General features: G+C 33.9%; 1 protein-coding gene across 1 annotated transcript; it reads right to left on the bottom strand.

Annotated features, from left to right (window-relative positions):
- Positions 1–466: 466 nt before the first annotated feature.
- Positions 467–4,399, bottom strand: LOC134791962 (uncharacterized). Its single transcript, XM_063763059.1, has 5 exons — positions 4,317–4,399; positions 3,334–3,378; positions 2,461–2,556; positions 1,197–1,424; positions 467–562 (listed from the first exon to the last, which is right to left on the bottom strand). The coding sequence occupies exons 1-5, from the start codon at positions 4,359–4,361 to the stop codon at positions 482–484; spliced, it is 495 nt and encodes a 164-aa protein (XP_063619129.1). The 5' UTR covers positions 4,362–4,399; the 3' UTR covers positions 467–481.
- Positions 4,400–16,885: the final 12,486 nt, after the last annotated feature.

Raw genomic sequence — 16,885 nt, 5'->3', positions numbered from 1 at the left:
CCTACGTCATCATGCGACAGCGCTATATGATAATATGCGATAGCGCTATATATAGCGGCCATGTTATTGTGACGTAGGCCTGCGTCACTCTGGGAATAGAAGACCATGTTTTATTAGACCATGGAAATGCCTAGATATGCTTGTGTAGGGTCAAAACTACAACTAAAATTTGGGTTAGATTTTCGTGTAACTAATAAACCTAAACTTAGGTTTACGCATTTTTCAAGAGTCTTTTGTCTGACTGTGTACTGTGTAGGCTGATTTCTTTTGTTTGGTGATTTGACAAAGGCCTCATGTTCTCCTAGAGGAGTCGCAAACCATATTACATTTGGAGAACGCTTAGGATATAATAAAATGCTTTTCAGAAATGTGTCGCAGCGAGAAAAAAATATTTATTTAAATAAGTAGCATACCATTTGCAAAAACAATCTTCACGATTAGAATAGGTCAATATAACAATAATAGGTAGGTAGTCAGTTGTTTATTCATCCATCTTGGCGCACTCCATGACCAGGTCCTTCATGCCAGCGCACGGACCATTGTCATCCCATTCCTTGCAGTCCTGGAATAAAACAGGTTTATTACATACGATTTTAACGTTTTATTACACACAAAAGCAGCATAATTATAGGTATTTCGTAGTTTATGCTACTAAACCTGTTTCTTAATTAACGACAAGTGATGCATTATTCTTAAGTAGGTATGTTATAGAGTTATAGATTATCATTAGGTTCGAAGCGACTTTAACAATTTAGAAGAATAATTCAATACTAGTTTCTGTAAAACTTTCATAAATATATCATTCATATATTTTTGTAATAAAAACATTACGACTAAATAAAAAGACGAATCCTAGTCGCTTCCGGTGCAAGAGTGCTCATAAGTCGCTCGGTGAACTCAAGCGGCCTTGAATAGCTATGGACAGGACAGCCTTTGCACTAGATACGATTCTGATTGGGTGTCACCCTTTTGTCTGCTATTGTGTGATACTATTCTGATTATGAATTACTTACATCAATGTTAGGTACAAAATACTACTAGCAGTTGAAAATCTAATTATTATGTTAAAATAGACACCGAGTTGGATAGGTACTTACTGTAATAATATATACGTTGTATTTTTAGAAGTCACGCGGGGACGTACTAATAACACATAAGTAGGTATAATATAAGTAGTAGCAAATATAGGTACTTACTAGGATAATGGACCTATGCAGGCACATCTTCAATTTGGACAGCTGGCAAGCATCAGGTGGTCCGTATTTGCTGATGTCACCCTTGATACAGTTCTCTTTGACGGCTTCTAACAACGTAGGAGAACTTTTAAATTGTTCCGTAACGACCTTTTCCCATGCATCCATGTCGACTGTACCGTCATCGGAGGCGTACCCGAGTTTCTTCCCAACGCAAATATCATGCTCGCACTAAAAAAAAGTTGCGCATTATAATGAATCCCAGTAAATTATGTGTACATAATGTGACAACTTGAAAATAAAGTAAGACACTGGCCGTTTTACTACTATAACATACTAACAGGCCTATTCGGATTTCGAGATAATCACAAGATCTTGAGACGATTTAGAGATCAACTAGATATACATTAGATATCGACTAGCGGCTCGATTCGGAAAATGAATTAGATTTCTACTAGACTTCAACAAGTTACGATACGGATAATTTAAAGATATTTGTAAGATAGATATGTCAAATTTGACGTTTCCGCGATTCTGGAGGTCCTCTTGAACGATTTCGACAAGTTATGACTTAGATATCCAAGTCACATCTAGTCGATATCTAATGTAGATCTAGTTGATCTCTAAATCGTCTCACAGGCCTATTCGGATTTAAAGATAATCACAAGATCTTGAGACGATTTAGAGATCAACTAGATCTACATTAGATATCGACTAAATGTGTCTTGGATATCTAAGTCTATGTCTTGGATGGTCAAATTTGACATATCTATCTTACAAATATCTTTAAATTATCCGTATCGTAACTTGTTGAAGTCTAGCAGAAATCTAATTCATTTTCCGAATCGAGCCGTCAAGATCTTGTGATTATCTCGAAATCCGAATAGGCCTGTAGATGTGACTTGGATATCTAAGTCATAACTTGTCGAAATCGTTCAAGAGGACCTCCAGAATCGCGGAAACGTCAAATTTGACATATCTATCTTACAAATATCTTGTTGAAGTCTAGTAGAAATCTAATTCATTTTCCGAATCGAGCCGCTAGTCGATATCTAATGTATATCTAGCTGATCTCTAAATCGTCTCAAGATCTTGTGATTATCTCGAAATCCGATATATATATATATATATATATATATATATATATTGTATATATAATGTAGCTTACATTATACACATAAGGATATCTGAAATAACGAATTCATCTACTTGCAGTTTGTAGGTATTTTGAAGGCATCGGCGTAGATAAAAAAAATACAACACTTACAGAATGGTGAGCGTGTGGAGTCTTGAAGCATTCTTTCAGCTCTTCTTTTTCTCCTTTCGGTGGCATAATTTCGTTTTTACAGCAATGCATAGATCCCTGGAAATAACAATTAAAGGGAATTAAGTTACACAACAAATGGTTAATAAATACTATATATAATATAATATGTATATCCTTTGCCGTTATTACTTTAATATAAAAATAAAATAACATATGGTAGTCTGACCTTATTGGCCACATGTCTACCTATGGGTACAGTTTAAGCTAGCGCATATTTTAGCATTCACATAATTTTCCTAAATTTTTTTTTTCTATTTACTACCTAATTAAGTAATGCAGATTTGTTATATCGAGAGCAACACCAGGAAGGGAGTCTGCATTCGCACTATTTCCCCTCTGCCGAAGCATATGCCCATCTGGGCATGCACACAACTCTCTCAACACGTGGTGCGTGTTGTGACTCATCCGTACACAAAAAGAGATTGAGGTGTGCAAGATTTGTAATTTTCTAGGTAGAGCTAGGACCAAGAAAAGTCTGCAGAGATTTTGATAGCCCACGCAGTGCAAAAGTTATTTTAAACGTCAAACTTCTATGAAATTATGACGTATAAATAACACTTGCACTGCGTGGGCTATCAAAATCGCTGCAGACTTGTCTTGGTCTAACTCTATTTCTTCATTACAGATTAGATTTTGTATGTAGTGAGTGAGAAGTGCGACTGTGTGCACGTTTCCCCCCGTAAAAAAAATGGCAGAACGATTTGTGCGGTAATGTATTGCTTGAGCTCCTCCCTTCCGACGTGTCGGAAGCCGTTGTTGCTCGAAGCCGTTTAAGGTTGAATGCGACTCGCATTTGATCAGTTTTTTACTCACCGGATGAAACACCCTCATACATTTTTTCTTATCCTCACCGTCGGCCTGTAATCAAGAAAAAATCTTTAAGGGAACAAAAATGTTTCCACAGAACAGTTTGAAATACACATTAATTGACGACTAGAGTGAATCTCATAACAATTACAAGTTAGCCCAAACCCCAACGACGGCTGGGACACTTCGTTACATTACGAAGTTCCGTTAATCATTGTAGGTCTTCATAAACAGTTCCACTTTAACGAAAACACAGACAATTAATCGCCAAACGTAAAATATTAGTTGTTGATGAATTCGGTTTAATTGATCTGAATTAGCAATTCTACTTCATCAAACAGCAAAGTTTAAAGGCAAATGCTAAAATACAATAATTGCTATACCTATGCATGCCTATAAGATTTAAGGAGTTCCCTCAATTCCTCGTGGATTCCATTATCAGAACGGGATGTCGACAAAAATGACCCCAATCTTGAAATATATACTTCAAAACTATTTGAATAGGTACATAATTTTCCAAATCAGTTAAATGTATTTCATATTAAGAAATTATTTTTGTTTCATTCAAAGTAAACAAAATGCGTAAAAATTGTACCCCAACATACGTATTGTAACCTATGTCGCCATACCTACTAATTGTAGGTACAGAAAAGTGGATACTTATGCTACGACACTATTATATAGTCTGACAAAAAAGTGGCAGTACTGTAGTGTCGTCCCTTTCAAATCAATCTATAGAAGAAAACGGGACGACACTACAGTTTTTAATTTCTACTCTTTTTTGTCAGAATATAATATGAACCTAAACACTACAGTTAATAAAATAAAAAAAAATAACTGCATGCAGTTCATTAAAAAAATCAATATATCAATAATACAATAATGTATGTATACCATATGTAATTAATGATATTATTACAAATAATAAATTGATTCTGTATCATAAAGTTTATTTGTATAAAATAAGTTATGTAAAGGTACTCGCTTACCAACACGGCAGTCAATGCAAAAGCTAACACTGTAAAACGAAGCATGTTGTCTGACGGACCACACTGAATAACTTTACGTTGAGTGCGCTCTTTTTATATATAAAGCGGTAAACGATTAATTTAGCCTACGTAGGTAGGTATTTAATTCTAGACAGGAAAATTATAGCAGTCAACAACAATGGCTAGGTCGTCATTACTCAGCCGGTGTAGTTTTTACCTAAAAATTGTCCGATTACCCATTTGACAAATCATTTACGCGCGGAAGTCGTTAAAACGACTGAACAGCAAAATTGGAAGTTAATGACAATTTTTTGCAACTACAAAAAATGTAACACCTCGAGTAGCCGAAGCTCCGAATTCATAATAGTGCTATAGAATTCTCATTGTCAAACTAAAACTATGTTTAACAACGGAAGCCACGGAAGGTCACATATTGTTTTATCTCCCCCTAACGCATGACACGTTCTCTTTCTCGCTCTCTAGAGTGTGCCTTAATTAGTGCTTGGAAGCAGTCGGAAAGAGACCGGCGCGTCCGAACAATTTATTGAGTGTAGTTAAGATTTATATTCGTCCCCTGTCACTATTACAATAACGCAGTGAAAAGGCATTACTACAATGTATGGATACTGTGACAGAATACGGCAGTTTAAAAAATGGCTTCAATACTATTCCAGGACACATTTCCTAGGCTATATTAAAGATGACTCACGTTAGACAGGGCCGTGTCCGGGCCGGAGCTTCCGGCGCATCGTTTTCTATGGAAATCATCACGTGATCGCCTGTCATGCCATAGAAAAGTAAGCGACGAAAGCTCCGGCCCGGACACGGCTGGGTCTAACGTGAGTCATCCTTTATTCTGAGCAGGATTTCCAATTATACTATTTATTGACATATCGTGACATGACAGCGCAAATTTTGTGTCATGCTCGCTGTAATATCGTATTAGCTGCACTGGTAGGTACAATTATGAGTATGTACCAGTCAGAATAATTCGAATAACTCGTGTAGACTTAAAACACTCCCTTCGGTGGTGTTTTCATTTATAGCCACCCACTGCGGATTTCCTATATTTCGCACTTGTTTCGTATCATAACGTACTAAGTAATAAGTAATAGTATCTAGTGAGCTATTAATAAACTCAGGCTTACCTAATAAAAATACACGTAATTGCTTTAGTTTCTATAGGTTTAAAAGAGACTTTTCAGCGTCACTAGGCTGGCGACCCAGCCCGTCTGCTTCTAATATTCCATAAGATTGTGATGAAAATAAAAAAAATCAAATTTTGCCTATGACACAGAATTCATAACGAAGCTGAACTTTGCCGTTTTCAGCCTGCCTCGGCACGATAACAGGATGATGTCATAAAATCAAATTTCAGGTTTCGCGAATACGACGTCGTTCAGACGAATGATAAAGGTTATTCGAGTTTAGATGAGCATTACCTTAATACGATTTCAGCTTCATTAGTGGTATAGTATCCTTACCTTGAGCACTAGTGAGATTCGTGTCCTACCGTGTAGGTAATGTAATGTAGGTAATGCACATATTACCAGTTTTCGTCTTTATATTATTTTTAAATTATTGTAACAACTGGTCATGTAATGCACATATTACGTTTCATACTTTCTTATTTTAATTATTTTGGTTTAGGTATTTATGAATTACCTTATTCAACAAAATTTAGAATAAAATATCACAAATGCAACTTCTACATAAACTAATCAAAAAAATATAAAGTAAACTTTAGTGAAAAAAACTCAGTCTGTGCAAGAGGCACCTAGTACCGGACGAACTTCATTTCGAACCCCTAGCACCGGGGACGGTTTTTTTTACACCGATTACAAATAATATTCTGAAATTTTAAGCATAGTTAGGCTTCGTCCTCCTACCCAATATGGCAACTGATGTACTCTATCCATTCTTTGTCATAGTCTACTACGAGATGCTTCAACCATTTAACCAATGGCTGCTGTTTTCGTCCATTTTTAAAATTTGCCTTTTACTTGTTTAATTAGTTTTCCACATAGTTTTGCCTTTTTCTGTGTTTTTTTGTCGTTGGCTTGCTTTTTTATACATCCACACTTCCTTTATACCTCCTACTTTTCCGAACTTATATTTTCTCTTCCATTTTTCCTGCTCCCTTCTTCCAAAATACAACCGAATAAAAAACATGTTCCCTCTCAAGCGTACGGGACTACTTCGTGTAAGGTACTGAGGATCAGGAAATCAAAGTAAATAGTAATTATTTAAAAAAATAAACATATCCAGCTGTACAGTAAATATAGGCTAAAACACTCAATCGGCTCTTATACGACGCAGTGCGTTCCGTACAAAAAGACCAAAAAACTCTCCAGCAGTCGCTGCGCGCGTCACAAGAAATGCGCGTCCTGTGCACGTCCATGGTACCTACGCCCCTCTCGCCCCTTTCACATACCCTTGAATTGCTCGCGTTGTTAGTTGCCGAGATAATCATGTGTCCGACTAAATATATATAGATGCCGTCCGGCGATACGGGACTATATGTCCGTGTGACAACAACGCTATTAATTACTTCGCTAATATTTTCATCGAACCTATTCATTTCATAATAGCTGATAATAGGTTACTGGTAGTTAGCTCTGCTGAGTTGTGTTAATTAACTCGTCGAATGTGGTTGGTGCTACCGGACCTCACACGTTCACCAGAAAGCTTTATTTACAATGCTGGGAGGCTTATTTGAAATTGAATATCCCATCTCTATTTGTAATTTCTATGATACGTATATGATGGGACTCGCAGTGCATCTCGTGCCCATCAACATGGAGGCTGATTCTGTTTTAACAATTTGATGTCGCTTCCATTTTATTTTCGTGTTATCGGGTAGGTATTTCACGTGCACTAATAAGTGCGAACAAAATGCCTTATGGTACGACTCCTGCTTACATTTCGTCAGCACCAATCAACGTTAGCCGCTAACGCTTATTGGTGCCTACAATTAAGGTCATATCAAATTATGATGAAAACCGTATTAAACGCTTAAAACAGAATCGGCTTGCCGCTTAGCGAGTGTGTAAGTAATATTCGTATAATATCAATAACAAACCCAGCTAAGATTTTTACACTTCGCATAGGCCTACGATCTTTATTGATGCCATATCTCAGGAAACTTTATTGATTGGCAAGTGTCAGTGCGAACCCGCAGCGTTCCTACTGGGCGGGATCTTTCTGCGAGAGTGAGTAATGTGCTTTGCGGTATCGGATATCGATCTGAAAGTTCATAAGTAAGCTTTCGGTTTGAGTGTATAGACGCAGTATTTGATAAATCCTCGTTAAAACTAAACGGTCGTCGGTGTTTAAGGATTATACTTTTACTTGCGACCCGCCCCGGCTTCGCCGATAAACCTTCCTCAAGAATCACTTTATTGATAAGTGAAAATCGCATGAAAATCAGTTTAGTAGTTTTAGAGTTTACCGCGAACGTACATACACTTAGACTATGTTTTATAAGGTGTAGTGATTTGTTCTATACACCGTGTTTTTTTTTATTTCCGTTAATTTCAAGGGTGCATTCCTGAGCTTAAATCAAGTAACTTTCTCAAACACACCGATATTCTAATTAACTCCATTTCGGAGATAATCAATAATTTATTTTTTTCCTATAAGGCCTCTACAAGCGTGTACTTGCCTTAGGGCCGGCTTACATATTGATTAGTGTTTAGAATGAGTTCATACATTTGCTACTAAACTTAAATACAATCTCGGTCGATCGATGTTCCAAATGATATGTGACCGATTTCAATTGTTTGGTTCAGTTAAATGTAATGCCGGTGTTACAACAACGCTATAAGCTACATTTAATAACTTTTTAAACTTAATTTTAGTTAAAAAAAAAAACATTATTTTTTTGTAAATTAACTATGCCATTTAGTTCTCTTAAACGTACTTAACCATACCCCGAAGTTAACGGAATTCAATAAAAACACGGTGTATAACTCAAATTAGTATACTTAGTGATCATTTATGACAATCATTTATTTTATTAATTATGTAGTAATAATGTAATTCGGGTCTAGGGACTTCCTGTATCCGTTTTAATGATGTTTTTCTGGCTAACATTTAATTCCAAATCAACTAATCGCAGAACGTTTAGTTAGCAAACCAAAACAAATGTAACCAAATGCATAAGTACCTACCTCTATTTCGCTTGGGCGAACAATCATTTTGGCAGAATAGTTAGGTGAGGTGGTTATACTAAACAATCATTTATGTAATGTGGATATTTTGGTATGCCATTTGATGATTCACCCAATCGAAATTATGGTATAATTTGTTCGCAAACTTGCAACGCTATTAGAAATAGCAAAGTGACTTCTCAAAAAAGGTGTATTTGTTCCCTCAAAAAGTTGTAACTGATAGCGATAAAATTACACCCACAAGAAAACCTCTATGGATATTATTGGTAATAAGGTAATATTATTTCTATACATTTTACATCTATTATTCATCATTACTTATGTAATAATACTTCAATGAGTTCAATGACATCAAACGAAAATAATTTATGTCATTAACAGGTCTAACGCGAATTCATTAATTATGTGTACAAAACGCGAGAGTTTAAAGTGTTATATCAAACGAAAAACCTATGTATTGCTTATCAGCAGTAAATATTTGAAGTGACATAGTAATTGCTCTTCGGACGACATAAAAATTGTTCTTAGAGTTGTTAAAGTTTATTATTAAGCTGTACAGTAGAGAGCAAGCTTGGCTGCGCCTGAACTGATGAGCGGAGCGTGACGGGAATAGTGAACTGACAGAGTACACACTGCGGAAACAGTACCCATACATACAATATTAACGGACCAACATACTCGTACATCTTTAACCTTGTTTGAAACATGCTGAAGTCACTTAATTTTCTTGTTTTTTCGATAAATAGTCTGAATACGAAGTTTCATGTTGCTCAGTAAACCGTATTTATAAAAATGTTGAACCGTTGAACTCCTTAACTCCGATTAAGGTTTATTTATGAATTTATTTATTTAACAAAACTAAAACAACAATTTGATGTATTTCGACAGTGAGATTTGTCTGAGCGTTAGTCATGAAAACGTCATATATTATTAAAAATTACCCACCTCTTATTTTATAAATAAGTAGGTAGTACGAGTACATATGACAGTACCTATAAAAGTAAAATAAATTTAGTGCAAAACATCAAGAATTTGTTATGATAATCTTGAATAGTTAAAAATATTATGTTAACTACCTACTTTTCTCACACTGTCTCCTGTTGAGCTAGTCACGCGCACGGCACGGCACGCGCGGTATTTGTACCAGCGGCCACACTCGGATTTTTTAAAATATATTTTTCACAATTTTTTTACCCTTTACTTATCTCAGTCGTTTAAACCAACGTTATAAAAGTACCTGAATAATGAGACGTCGTCGAGTACTACAAATTAATATGTTTGTAATTTATTAAAATCTCCCTTTATTTTGTATTAAGTACTTCTTTAATTAAATTAATTTTAAGTAAACAAACCTTACCTAGCTCAGTGTTATCATATCAGTATATACCTACTATACTATATAGTCAGCTATACACGGTGCCTAAAAAATAACTATATTCCCGTTGCCAGGGAGGTTTTGGGATTATACTGAGCAACTTTTACTATAGGACGAACCCCAAAATCGTGAAAAAAAAAGTACCCTCCCATACAAAATAGACCAGCCAAAATGTATGAAATAGGCAATTATTTTTTCGCGATTTTGGGGTTGGTCCCATAGTAAAAGTTGCTTAGTATAATCCCAAAACCTCCCTGGCAACGGGAACGCAGTTATTTTTAGCCAACCTGTATATTTTAAATCTTCTTGAAACAAAAAATACCTAAGGTGCACAAATTGTTCAAACCTAGTCGCCTAAAATTCTCTTACTCGTATTACTTACTTACTTACTTATAATACTCATTCGTTCACGTATTCCACTTTCCTCCACTAAATAAATTCTAGTTACGTGTCAAGTAGTGAAAGTGCTTCGGGTAAACATTGATTTAATGAATGTATGGAGCTGCGCTGAATATGTTTATACGGGGTGAGGTTATTCGTCCTTCGAGTGTTGTTGGAGACTGTACGAGGGATGGTTGGGAATGGTTGAACCTAAATTATATCAAAGGAACCAAGCAGTGAAACATGTACTTTCAAAATTATATAAGCAAATCTTAGAAATCACTATACCTTATAAAATAAAGTTTTCGCCGCGTCTGTCTGTTTGTGTATATTTGTATGTTTGTTTGCGATAAACTCAAAAGTAGTGAACGGATTTTCGTGCGGTTTCCACCTATCTAAAGTGGTTCTTGAGGAAGGTTTAGGTGTATGTATAATTTGTTAACCCGTGCGAAGCCGCGGCGGCTCGCTAGTCTTAGAATATGACAAAGTTGGCTGTAAGTAATCAGTTTTAGTTTGCCATCATTCTATACATCATCATCTTCATAATCTGTTCGTCTTAATTAAGAGTCTGCAGCAAGCTTGGTTCTCAAATACAAATATAGTTACGCTCTCATTTTAAAACGACTCTCTATATTGATCTGAAACTTTGTACTTACTTACAATAGTATAAGGTATATTTATGCTTGTAAATAATTAGTTTATTCAGCTTCAGATACTTACCATAGTTTAAAATATAGCGATTTTAAGTTTTTCATGCAATACTTGTTTTGTTTTTGTTCTTTTTCGTTTGTTTTATAAGCTGGACCTATATAAAATAATTAGGGTAACAGTCATAGATATACCTCATGTCATTGTATAGTATATGTTTCATTACAATCCAACACGTAGTTTTAAAATGAGAGAATACGTAACTCCGTTTGTATGGGAAGGTGAAATTCGGCCGAGCGTGCTGCGAACTCTTAAAGTTGACTGTTTCTGCAAAAAAATGCACGAGCTACTAAAATCCACAGTTAAGTATTAATACATTGTTTTTAATTAAAACACATTACTCAACGATACGATGCTTGTAATAAATATTTACTTTGTGATTATTTCAACACGGTAGAAAATCAAAAACATGCTATAATTTTATATCCCTTCTATTTGCCAATAATTTAATTTAATCTAAAGTATCAAATACGAGTGCACATTAATCCTTAAAATCTCTAAATAAGTAGTACATAGCGGTGAATGTGTATCCAGCTTTCGAATAACAATAATAGCCTAGCTAACAATAATTATAAATAAATGGAATAAAAAATACGTCTTTACTATTTGTAAGGATTAGAGGGGACTACTTATACTTTTTGGGTCGTATAAATAAATAAATAATAAATAACCATGTCAACCCATTACATTTGACATTAAAATTAGGTACCTACATAATATCATTAATTATTTTTTCTACTCCCGTACTTTTATTTGTCATTTAAAGGGTCGTGCACACACCTTTAAAACCCTACCTTATAGTTGTCAAGACAAGTCTTTAGTCTATTCCCCAAAAAAGAATTTGTGCATACACGCAGTATCTTTTTGGCGATTTTACGATACTTCGTGTAATGACCACTTAAAAAATATGGAATGAAATACAGTGTTGCCAACCGTATTTTAAATGTCATCTCTGACAAATAAGTGAACCATAGACATTTTTTTTTTAAATTTCATTCGTTCATTCATTCCTTTCCCGCCCGTACCCTCCATTTTTAGGGTTCCGTACCCAAAGGGTAAAACGGGACCCTATTACTAAGACTCCGCTGTCCGTCCGTCCGTCCGTCTGGCACCAGGCTGTATCTCACTAACCGTGATAGCTAGACAGTTGAAATTTTCACAGATGATGTATTTCTGTTGCCGCTATAACAACAAATATTAAAAACAGAATAAAATAAAGATTTCAAGAGGGGCTCCCATACAACAAACGTGATTTTTGACCGAAGTTAAGCAACGTCGGGCGGGGTCAGTACTTGGATGGGTGACCGTTTTTTTTTGCCGTTTTTTGCATTATGGTACGGAACCCTTCGTGCGCGAGTCCGACTCGCACTTGCCCGGATTTTTGCTACTTCTTGAATTAAAAATATTTGATAAATTTACAATTTTATTTCAATGTAAGTGCTTGGTCGTAGAAAAAGTATTGTATGCAACGTTGTTTAACTGAGTCAAAAAATACTCGTGGCGTCTTTATTAACAATTTTCGGCTTCGCCTCAAATTGTTACTCACGCCACTCGCCTTTTTTGACCTCTCTTAAACAACGGTTGCATAAAATACTATTAATTAAATTAAGTTACACTAAACTATACTTTAAAGTTATAGGTACCAAAATTATCAACTGAAACCTTAATGTTTTACAACTGAAATCTTAATGAACAAGTTGATAACTCGTGAAAATGTTCACTAAATACTAAAACTTTGTTTTAATTGCGTCTTCTTTCTTTCAGATACTTAATACTTATTCATTATATGAAATGAAATCTCAGGCACAAGGACCGGAAAACCCCTCTTTACGCTTAATCCTATCAATTCGGTAACCCAATCGATTCGGTTACCTTATCATTCGGTAACCCTATCATACTGTTACCTGATTGTAATGGTAACCTTATTGAAACGGTAACCCTAACCTTTAACCGAGTTAATCTCAAAACCCCATCGCGATAGGGTTTTTGTTAAGGGTTTTTAACAGGTTTTCATTCAGTTATGGTAACCTTTATTATCGGTTGCTTACTGGTTTGCTACATTAAAGTAGTTTTAGAAAGTGCCGTCAGAACTAAAAAAAATACTAAAAAAATTGTTTATTTTATTTACTTTATTTATATTTTGTTGATTTTATTTATTAAATTTATTAAATTTATTAAATTTATTTAATTTATTTAATTCATTTAATTCATTTAATTCATTTAATTCATTTAATTCATTTAATTCATTTAATTCATTTAATTCATTTAATTCATTTAATTCATTTAATTCATTTAATTCATTTAATTCATTTAATTTATTTAATTTATTTAATTTATTTAATTTATTAATTCATTTAATTCATTTAATTCATTTAATTCATTTAATTCATTTAATTCATTTAATTCATTTAATTCATTTAATTCATTTAATTCATTTAATTCATTTAATTCATTTAATTCATTTAATTCATTTAATTCATTTAATTCATTTAATTCATTTAATTCATTTAATTCATTTAATTCATTTAATTCATTTAATTCATTTAATTCATTTAATTCATTTAATTCATTTAATTCATTTAATTCATTTAATTCATTTAATTCATTTAATTCATTTAATTCATTTAATTCATTTAATTCATTTAATTCATTTAATTCATTTAATTCATTTAATTCATTTAATTCATTTAATTCATTTAATTCATTTAATTCATTTAATTCATTTAATTCATTTAATTCATTTAATTTATTTAATTTATTTAATTTATTTAATTTATTTAATTTATTTAATTTATTTAATTTATTTAATGTATTTAATGTACTTATTTAATTTATTTAATGTATGTAATTTATTTAATTTATTTAATTTATTTAATTTATTTAATTTATTTAATTTATTTAATTTATTTAATTTATTTAATTTATTTAATTTATTTAATTTATTTAATTTATTTAATTTATTTAATTTATTTAATTTATTTAATTTATTTAATTTATTTAATTTATTTAATTTATTTAATTTATTTAATTTATTTAATTTATTTAATTTATTTAATTTATTTAATTTATTTAATTTATTTAATTTATTTAATTTATTTAATTTATTTAATTTATTTAATTTATTTAATTTATTTAATTTATTTAATTTATTTAATTTATTTAATTTATTTAATTTATTTAATTTATTTAATTTATCATTTATGTGGTTTATTATTGATTATAATACAGTATAATGAGTAACATAAAAAGATTAAAAACTAAATTTAAAAACTAAAATTAAAAACTACCTAAAATTAAAAACTAACTAAAATTAAAAACTACCTAAAATTAAAAACTAAACTAATCTAAACTAAAGTAAATCTAAAAACGGCCCCCGCGGCATTGTGCCAAAGATGCTGGCAGCATTCCCTCGCTGAATGGCAATACTAATGCGTTGCGAGAGAAAGCTGCCAGCTCTCTGGTCACCGGTGGTATCGGCCAGCTTTTTCGACAGTTCTTTAAAAAGAACATGAGCGCTTGGACCCCACGGCCCCAGTGTCTCGACACCGAATGCCACAAAATGGTATTGGGGGCCGAGACCTTGATACTTTGAAAACTTTTTGTTTTCAGCCGCCTCGGCAGCCGCCCCAGCCCTGGTCGAAGTTCTTGGTAGATGGGACGGTGCCAGTGTATCGACGCATGTGGCGTCCCAGACTAGCACCCGTCCCATCTTCCACGGGACCACGAGTTTAATTTATTAAACTTATTTAATTTATTTATTTTAATTATTTTAGTTATAATATAATAATTAATAATATTTATAATAAGAACACACCACACATATAAAGATAAACAAAGGAAAGGCAAAAAAACTTGTTTGTGCTGGAGGCTTCATAGACCGCCCATGCCAACCTCGGTTATTCAATAATAAGTTGAATTTAAGTGTGCGTAAAGATTACAATCGTTTGAACTGGTCAAAAACCTCATAATGAGGTAACTGAATAGACTGGGTTTTTATTTCGGTTACCGGTAACAGAGGTTAACTCGATCTGATACGGTTACCGAATCAAAGTGTTACCTTATTAAGCGGTTACCGTTATGGTAGGGGTTTTTATAAACACCTCTAAAATAACCCTATGAAAAACCCCGGTTAAGGTAACCGGTTCCTGTCCCTGCTCAGGCAATCTCAGGGAACGCAGGACAGTCGAAGAAAAAATGGGACGAAATTAAAATAGCACCATTTAAGCTTAGTTTCTTACATTATGATTTTTCTAACTCTGAATGAAAAGTATTTTATTTCAAGGAACATTCTATAACTTTAGATATTTAACAAGAGTAACAGACATTTTAAATGTAGTGAAAAGATTTTGCAAGTGGATGTATATTTAATAAGTCGAAGCGCGAGCTGTGTATCCCAGATATATAAATCCATTCACTTAATGAGTGGGAGGCAAGTGAGGGAATGAATACGGAGAGCCTTGCAGAAGCACTTCGAATACAATTCATTCACATAAACTTTACACTCAACAGTCCTGAACTCCTGAGGTTTAGTAAATACCTACCTATTGCTTATTGCATTATGTAGTGAGGTCAAATTATAAATATTTAAAAAAGTAAAAATAGAAACAAGAATAAAAGTAAGTATGAGGTTAGATTATATATTTTAGGTAATAACTTTACAAGCAACTGGTGACATTCGAATCAAGTCTGCAACAATGTTAATGTTGCGGGGTCACTGTGGTGTTGTCACGGGCACTGACAGTCTTGGTAAAATGGGTGGCGTTCGATGCCACATTACTATCATGATTAAAACGTTCAATCCGACACTCATTTTATCAAGGAAATTGACAGTGACATAGCCCACGTCAACGACGCAGCAACAGTAACACTGCTGCAGTCCTTATCCCAATGTAATTTTAACTCTTGCGTTTGTATGTACACAATCACACTTCAGTCATACAGAATCATACTCGTAGAATATAGACTCTCCGTACTCCATTTAACGACGATCCGTAGCGCAGAAGGACCAAAGCACTGCCTTTCTGAGTGTGTCTTAGCGACGTAAGTAAGTAGGTACACAAATTTTGAACCTGCCTATTATCTATTTTGAAGTCGACCTTTACATATACATATTCTCACGTCAGAGTATGGTCAGACATAACAAAATTACCCTGTAAAGGCTCTCGTCAGTGTAGGTATGGGTACAACGGCAGCTATAAAAGTTTACAAAACTACTCATCAATAGCTCAATCTATTCGGCTCAGCAAAGTGGCAACAGTTCGCCGGACGATATCAAACTGTCAGTTGTTCGGAGCTGTCAAATTTTTCCTTTAACTGACAGGCTGATATCGTCCGGTGGACTAGTAATCAGTGGGCCCCTTAAAACAGCGGGTTTTATTAGACACTGGGCATCGTCGCATGTGTCTGGTAACCGATACCCGACACATGTAAATTAATTTGAAGTCATAACCTGATAGAAGTATTGGCAATTTCATAGACATCATGATACATTCGCAATAATTTAAAACAAGGTGAAAATCCTTGGTAAAAAATCCAATATTACCGAGTTTCGGATGATGGATGAAGCACATTAGCGGGAGAGCGAAAGCGATAACTCAGGGGGATGAAATACCAAATCTAGGTATTGAATTTATAACTTTACATGCGGTTGAAATGAAGTAGCATAAATTGCGTCATGTAAAATAATTTTCTGATGAATATTTTTTTTCTACCAGACTCTTGTAGAACAAAGGGTTAAATATTACACTCGGCCATGTACCTATTGTACAACAAATGTATCACAATATTGTGTTTTTCACAGAAAGGAGGTAAAAACAGTAATGATACATTATTCTGGATTGATTAGTAGGTAGTAAAATAGTAGTCTTATGTTAAAACACGAGAGTGGGTTTATGAAACGAACGAAGTGAGAGAAAACTTGACGTCAGTGGGAC

Source organism: Cydia splendana, chromosome 1 (assembly GCF_910591565.1).
Source record: "Cydia splendana chromosome 1, ilCydSple1.2, whole genome shotgun sequence".
Classification (NCBI taxonomy): Eukaryota; Metazoa; Arthropoda; class Insecta; order Lepidoptera; family Tortricidae; genus Cydia; species Cydia splendana.
The sequence above is the reverse complement of the archived record's forward strand: the minus strand, read 5'-3'. Positions and strand labels throughout refer to the sequence as shown.